This window comes from Xenopus laevis, chromosome 3L (genome assembly GCF_017654675.1).
Source record: "Xenopus laevis strain J_2021 chromosome 3L, Xenopus_laevis_v10.1, whole genome shotgun sequence".
Lineage (NCBI taxonomy): Eukaryota > Metazoa > Chordata > Amphibia > Anura > Pipidae > Xenopus > Xenopus laevis.
In genome coordinates, this window is record NC_054375.1 from 111,262,885 (window position 1) to 111,270,999 (window position 8,115).

The window sequence follows — 8,115 nt, forward strand, 5'->3', positions numbered from 1 at the left end:
TGCAAGGAAGCAAGGGACTGTGTTAAATGAATGGCCCACAATGGTGCTGGCACATCAGCATCTGAGCTGAGCCCCTGACCTTGAGAAATACTCTCCCTTGAAGGATTCTCTGGCTGAGCCGCTGGAGGGCTTGAAACATCTTCTGAAATGAGCGCTGTACTCTGCCCCACTAAACAGGACTTACAGAGCGGCTCCCCCTGCCCTCGAGGCAGCTTAACATTGCAATTGGCACAGGCAAAAAATTTAATCTGCGCTGTTTTGGCAGCCTTCCCCCCTGCCCTGGTGAATAACCCCTCTGACCTACCTTCTGCCATGGAGATTGGGTAAGTAGGAGTGTGTGGGGCAGTCAGCAACCGCTTACAACTCGCTAGCACTTGCAGGAGCGGAGAAATGGACCATCCGGTGCGCAGCAGAAGCACTATGCGCAAGATGGCCGCTGGAACGCATACGCGCATGCGCACAAGTGCGCAAAATGGCCGCTGGAACGCATACGCGCATGCGCACAACGTGCGCAAGATGGCCGCCGGAACGCATACGCCGCATGCGTTCCAGCGCAGCGCGATCCGGCCCTCTCCCCCCTCAGCCGTCTCCTCACTTAGACAGAAGGCGCAGCGAGCGCCCAGACACAGCATGGAGGGAAAGAACCGGCCAGTACAGGAGCACGCCCTGCACCTCTTACCAAAACAGTAAGGATAAGGGGGGGAACGGGGGGAGGGCTACCGTGCTAGGGGGGAGGCTGCCAAGCCAGACCTGTGAGGTGAGTTGTTATGCCCAAGGCAGGTACTCACCTCGTGCCCATCCCGGCCAGACCATCTGCCATCGCCAAACTTAGCAGGGATACGTCTGGGTGGTCGTTATAGCCTATAGCGGCTAGAAATGACCCCGGTGAGCGGAGAAATACTGGGACTGTACTAAGGACAAACATGCGCTGCCCAGAGTAAGACCACAGAAAGAGAGTAGTCATCCTTGACTAACATCGCTGGACGTCCATCCTCCTGGTAACAGGACACTTAAAAAACTGATTGGATAAGCTGGAGTGTGGGGGTTAAGCCGGTTAGGCACGCCCACAAATTTATTAGTAAGTGTCCTGCCTCCTGGAGGGTGGAGCTTAACCCCATCGTCCCTGTGTCCCCCTATGATGACAGAGAAATAGAGATAATTGTCTACACAGAATACTAGGAAATAGGTTTGTACTGATCCCAGTTCATTGTATAATTATATATTATTTAAGGTCTCACCCAAGTCTGGACTGGGATTCAAAACAAACCCTGGCATTTCATTTGCACAGAGGCCCAAACGGACCCACCAGCCTAATAAATAGTGACTGTCTCTATGGCATCTTACAGAAGCCCCTCTGGCACTGGTCTCCCCCATTGAACTGGAATTAAATCTTTGCATTTCAGTACATTGCTAAGCCTTCAAGAATACAGTGATGTCCGAGCAGCTGGATCAAAGCTTTAACTGTGCCATGTAGCAGCAGTATAAATCTTGTACGTGCATCTAGCAGGCTCATCACTCCATTCTCTCCATTGCATTCTTCTCTAATTTCCACTTGCGTTATGAAATCTAAAGGCCACACAAATAATGCAATGTATGTGCTGATTATGCCTTTCCGAGGGACATACTGATATATAAAAAGAGCTGTGTATCACAGATGATGCAAGAAAAATAATGGTGTTTATCATGTATGATAGGAATATGTCTTAGCATTTTACTCCATCTAGTGAAAGTATGTAGAATTGCAAGTTACATATCCAAATACAGTGTTCCACAAATGTATGGTGTGTATATCTCTTTATTTACTGGTATATGCAGTGCTTTACAGTCAGGTTAACTATAGTCATTTAGTTAAAACATTCCATAATTTCAACAGGTCTAAGCATACTGGACAGCTGCTGGACAAAAAGCTGCATAAATCAAAAACCACAAATAATTCAAAAATAAAGTTCCAAATTGTCTCAGGATAGCACTCTCTACATGATACTAAAAGTAATGTAAAGGTGAACAACCCATATCAGGATAGCCTGTGTTCCAAGGACTATCTGGAGCTGAGAGGAGAGGGTCTAGGTCTCTTCCCTCCCCTCCTATTCTTGGCTTGGTGTTTATAGTATGTCATGTATGAGATCTATAACTGAATCCAAAATATCACAAATGAACCTTATAATTGCTTGTTGGGGGTTGTAATTACTGCTGTCTTCTTTTTACAGATAGAACAAGTCAGCCAACTGTCTGTATTTGTAGAAGCAGCTTTAGACTATCACAGACAGTCGGCTCAGATTCTTGAAGAACTACACAACCGGTTACACAACAGGTAAGTCACAATGCTTTGCAGCAATGGTGGTGTGATTTAATAATGGTCTAACACAGAAAGGATTTAAGCATACCAGATTTTTTCTAGAACTTACATTGACATCCTTTTGAGTGTTTTAAGTCTCCCATTTTTAAATGCAGAAAAGCTGTACAAAGGTGCAAGAATGTGCCCTACACTTACACATTCCCAGGTGTCTGACTGATAGGGCTTCGGGTGGGATTTTGCATTATGGGCCCTTAAGTTATATATGCCCAGCCAGCACAGAATCATGGGGAGAATGAGCTACTCTGAGATGAAATCCCATTATTTGCATTCAGGTGCTGACACCAGTGTTCTGTTCTGTTCACAGAATTAATACAGCCTCCGGCCGGCCAAAGAGGGAGTTGCAGCATAAATCAATCATTGCAACCCTGGAGTCAAATGAAAAGTTACATCACAATGGGGTGCCCAGCAACACATCAATCAAGCCATCAGGTATAGCTGTTGAATCGTTTTTTTTTGCTCTAAAAATGTTAATAATTTGTTGCATTGTGCAACTGTCATTAATTTAGTGCAAACTGATTTCTTTATTGGGACACCCAGCTTTATAGGTATTGGATGAAAGGTGTGTAGGTCTGCTGGTTCCTCGGTGTTCTATTCAACGCAACGTACAAGCAGTATAACCTACAAATTTACAAAGATCAAAAACGAGGATGTGCAATGATTGTATTTAACCTTATTGCAAATGACCAGCATTTTATACTTATTAGAGATGCCCTTGGCTTTTCAAATGATGTAGTAATCTTGAAGCTGAACAAACAATTGGGCCAGAAATGTTACCTTTTACGACTTGAACCTCTATATGAGGCTCCTGTGCCTCTGAAGATGCCCCAGTAGCTCCTCATTTCCTTTTTAGTTAATTCACAATACGTGTTCTGGGCTGCTGTGTATTATTCATTATTTCTAATTCATATTATCTGGCAGCATAGAAACAAGTGCATCTGACATCAGGATTGTCACCTCAGTTCTTGCTAATGATTTCCAATAAGCCCTATAGCCTTTCAGCAGTAGCCCAGAGCACACTGACACTTAAAAGAAGGCAAGCTCCTGTGTATAATCTTGATGGCACAGATTATGGCTCTGGTGCATAGAAGTGTCAGAATTCACCTCTGCCATCTCCAAGAGTATTCAGTGGGAACTGCCTGATGATTCAGTAGAAGTGATTTTCAGGCTGGTTGCTGTAGATCCAGTGTCGGACTGGCCCACCGAGAAACCAGGAAAACTCCCGGGGGGCCAAGTGTCAGTGGGCCCTCCTTCTTCTAACCATTTGGCCTGTTTCATGGTCATTACCTACTTCTGTATGGGAACAGAGAGGCTAAAGAATAATAAATAATAGAATAGAAAAAAAAGAGACTTGAAAAATAGAGGTTGAGTGGGATGAAGACAGGAAGAAATAGTTTGGAGAATGGGCCCCTGGACTAACTTTTCTGGTGGGCCCTAGGCATTCCAGTCGACATTGTGTGGATCACTTCACTCGTGCACAATTGACCAGTGTATGACGCACAAAGATGAAACCCATTATCCAGAAAGCTCTGAATTACGGAGAGGTCGTCTCCCATAGACTCCATTATAATCAACTAATCCAAATTTTTAAACATTATTTTCTTTTTCTCTGTGATAATAAAACAGTAGCTTGTACTTGATCCCAACTATGATATAATTAATCCTTATTGTAAGCAAAACCAGCCTATTGGGTTTATTTAACGTTTACATGATTTTCATGTAAAGTCTAAAATAGAATAAGGCTAGAAATGCTTTATTTTGTATACTAAACATAAACTTACTGCACCACAAGCCTAATCAAACAAATGATTTATGCTTTCAAAGTTGTCTACAGGGGTCACAATCTTGTAACTTTGTTAAAGGAGAAGGAAAGCCCCAGGACGCAAAACCCCTCCCCCCCTCCCGTGTATTGCCCCCCTCCCTCCTCCCCCCTGGCCTACCCCTCCCGCTGGGCAAATGCCCCTAACTTGTTACTCACCCCTCTGCGCAGGTCCTGTCCACGGAGTTCACAGTCGCCATCTTCTCCCACGCGCGTCTTCTTCCTGCTCTGACCGGCGTCTTCTGGCGCATGCGCAGTAGGAACAGGTACCGGTACAGCTCTATTGCGCATGCGCCGAATGTCACGAAGTGAAATCGGAAAACTTCGTGACATTCGGCGCATGCACAATAGAGCTGTACCGGTACCTGTTCCTACTGCGCATGCGCCAGAAGACGCCGGTCAGAGCAGGAAGAAGACGCGCGTGGGAGAAGATGGCGACTGTGAACTCCGTGGACAGGACCTGCGCAGAGGGGTGAGTAACAAGTTAGGGGCATTTGCCCAGCGGGAGGGGTAGGCCAGGGGGGAGGAGGGAGGGGGGGCAATACACGGGAGGGGTTTTGCGCCCTGGGGCTTTCCTTCTCCTTTAAACATCTTTGCAAGACTAAGACTGTGCACATGCTCAGTGTGGTCTGGGCTTCTTAGGGATCGCCATAAACAAAGCTGCTTGAGTTCTGCATGGCTGGGAAGTAAGGCGGGCTCCCCCTGCTGTTCATAGGTTTGACTGTTTCCCTGCTCAGCAGTTAGGGACCATCTGACAATTCCTATCCACAGCAGTAAATGAAGGGAGAATTTCACTGCATACAGTCAGGTTTCTTATAAAAACGGTACACATGTTTTAATTAAAGTATATTGGAGATAGGTTTCTTTTTCATTAAAGAAAGTAAAAATGGGATTTTATTTTTTTGCCTTTACATGCCCTTTAAGGTGGGAAGATCTAGATTACGTAAAGATCCATTATCCGTAAAACCCCAGGTCCCGTACCTGTATATGTATGCCCACTCCACTTTCTCACAAACACACACTACTTAACAGGACAAAGGTTAGCACAGATGAAGAGTCAAGAATTGGGTCTCTACCCCCAAAGCTAAAGACTGAAATTACCCTCAAACAAAAAACACTTCCACAGATCTGTGCTGCCAAAATGCAGTACCCAAGAAAACATCCGCTACATGTACAGGCCATCTCTTCTTGTTTCAGTCCAATATTTTGACTTTTAATTCAGGCAGTAGGATTATCCCGATCTCCACCCATTTGTTTCTATCTGTGAGGTCATATATATGTGACCATGTTCAACTGCTGCTCAGAATCTCTGACCTAACCAAATCTGCATATGTGAATTAGGATTCAGATTGGCCGAATCGTTCATGAAGGAATCCCAAATAGTGGATTCTGTGCATCCCTAATTTATATACAGGTATGGAACCTGTTAATCAGAATGCTCAGGACCTGCTGATTTCCAGTAAAAGAGATCTTTCCGTAATTTGCATCTCCATAAATTGTCTACTAGACAAGCATTTAAACATTAAACCCAAAAGGACTATATTGCATCCATTAAGGATTAATTATCTTGGTTTGTAAGTACAAGGTACTGTTTTATTATTACAGAGAAAAAGGAAATCATTTATAAAAATGCGATTCTTTTTTAATTAAAAAGGAGTCTATGGGAGATGGGCTTCCCGTGATTAAGAGCTTTCTGTATAATGGGTTTCTGGATAACGGATCGCATACCTGTAATTCTAATTTGGTTTAGATAAAAATAGGATAATTACAGTGTAGGATATTGGTCTACATATACATTTACTGTAGTGCTGTCAGTGCTGGTGATGTGAATATGATTTTGTTAATCAACACTCATTTGCTGTCCATACATTTCATAGGTTCTTCTGTCCACTTGGACCAGCCTTGCTGCAGAGCACTGTATGACTTTGAGCCTGAAAATGAAGGAGAACTTGGATTTAAGGAAGGAGACATCATTACTTTAACCAATCAAATCGATGAGAACTGGTTTGAAGGGATGGTCAGTGGCGAATCTGGATTTTTCCCTATTAACTATGTGGAAGTGGTGGTTCCGCTTCCATAGTAAACAAGGACCGAGGGACAATTTCATCTTGTTAAAAAAAAAAAAGCAAAACAAAAGGACTTGCAAACATTTTGAATGTGGCATTCTGTGAACGCCTTGCTATTGGAGTGATCTTTAGTACGTGTCATCTCTTTTATATGTATTTATTTTGTATTAATTTTATTTTTATGAAAACATTTGACATTGTTACATCAAAATGCAAATCTATTTTTGTTCTTAATGTTCTATGGAGATTTCCTGGTTACATTGTTTCAGACGTGGTATGTTCCTTGTTTGTGCGTCGGATCCTTGCTGAAAGTCAGGGTTTTATACTCCTCTCAAAGTATTAAGAGCGTCCGGGGTGCAAGGCAGGCTTCTCTTGCACTCACGGCTAGCACAAAACACAAAAGATCAGTTTCTGCAGCGGCTGATTGATTGTTATTAAAAAGAAAAAGTAAGCCTTTTAACTGTGAATACTCTAATACGTGTTGCACAATATTTGTTAACGAGAGTAGGCAATGTTGCTAAAAAGTTATTGTAAATTGTCTTATTAAAAATGCTACGGTTATCTGACCAAATCTAATAAAATATAAACAGCTGATGGTCACAAATTGATTTATTGTGTGTTGAAAGAAGCCAAGACGCTGCGCTTGGAATGCATGTTGCATTCCACCTGCGTTCAGTGATGCGTCATCATCGCAAGGACAGGACCATACAGAAGATGAGTGTGACTGGGCCTGTGCTCCCCTGTAGTTGAACATATTGTAACAGAAAGCAGGGCCCAAAACGCTCATGTGCAAGAGCCCCAACACTTGAGGGGTTAGACCCTGATGCAGTATCTTTCACTAAAGTTACCTTGTAACAGTGCAGATTACAGTATGGGTTTACCAAGTTACATACAAAGAAAGTTTGGTTGAAAAAACACACATTCATCAAATTCAACCTTTTAACCTGCCTAACTGCTAGTTGATCCAGAGGAAGGCAAAAAAAAAATACATTTGAAGCCTCTCCAAATTTGCCTCAGAGGGGGGAAAAAATTCCTTCCTGTCCCAGGATCAACTTGTACTATGAGCGATCTTTCTTCCCATTCAACATTCCCATTTATCCATGATTTCTTTACCATCCCCTGTAAAATCAAAAACTGAATTTAAAGAAATCCTGATAAATGGCAACTTGGTAATAACATAAACCAATGTACACCAGTCTAAAACACAATATAACCATAAGCACTTCCTACTTCATAAATGTAACCTCTAATAGTTTTGTTTCAAAGAATAGGAAGGATTTATTTCACTTTCTCCCTTAATGGCCCTCGGCTAAAATGATATGCTAGAGCAGGGATCTCCAACCTTTACAAACCGTGAGCAACATTTAGAAGTAAAAGGAGCTTTATGAAGGATAGGTCATGTCAGACAAATGTGATTGCTTTTTATGATGAGGTAAGTAAGATGCTGGACAGTGGGGGGGCAGTAGATGTGATCTATTTGGATTTTGCCAAAGCGTTTGATACTGTGCCCCACAAACGACTGCTTTCTAAACTAAGGTCTGTTGGGCTTAATGAAGTCGTTTGCACATGGATAGGAAACTGGCTACAGGATCAGGTACAGAGGGTGGTTGTTAATGGGACATTCTCTGCTTGGAGTAAGGTTCTTAGTGGGGTCCCTCAGGGCTCAGTATTGGGTCCACTTTTATTTAACTTGTTCATTAATGACTTAGGGGAGGGTGTTGTAAGTAATGTATCAGTGTTTGCAGATGACACAAAACTATCCAGCCCAATTAATTCCATCCAGGATGTGGCATCCTTGCAACATGATCTTGACAAACTGGGCAGCTAAGTGGCAAATGAGATTCAATGTCAATAAATGTAAAGTCATGCACCTGGGA

The 8,115-nt window shown here is 42.9% G+C and overlaps 1 protein-coding gene across 2 annotated transcripts in view; it reads left to right on the top strand.

The window, feature by feature from the left end:
* The window catches only part of sh3gl3.L (SH3-domain GRB2-like 3 L homeolog), a 32,990-nt gene extending 26,171 nt beyond the window's left edge, over positions 1–6,819 (top strand). The window contains exons 7-9 of one of the 2 annotated variants that reach the window (XM_018251106.2): positions 2,208–2,311; positions 2,661–2,785; positions 6,050–6,819. In XM_018251106.2, coding sequence (XP_018106595.1) covers positions 2,208–2,311; positions 2,661–2,785; positions 6,050–6,252 — 432 coding nt within the window. In that variant the 3' untranslated portion in view covers positions 6,253–6,819. 2 annotated transcript variants of the gene reach the window in all.
* The last annotated feature ends 1,296 nt before the right edge of the window (positions 6,820–8,115 follow it).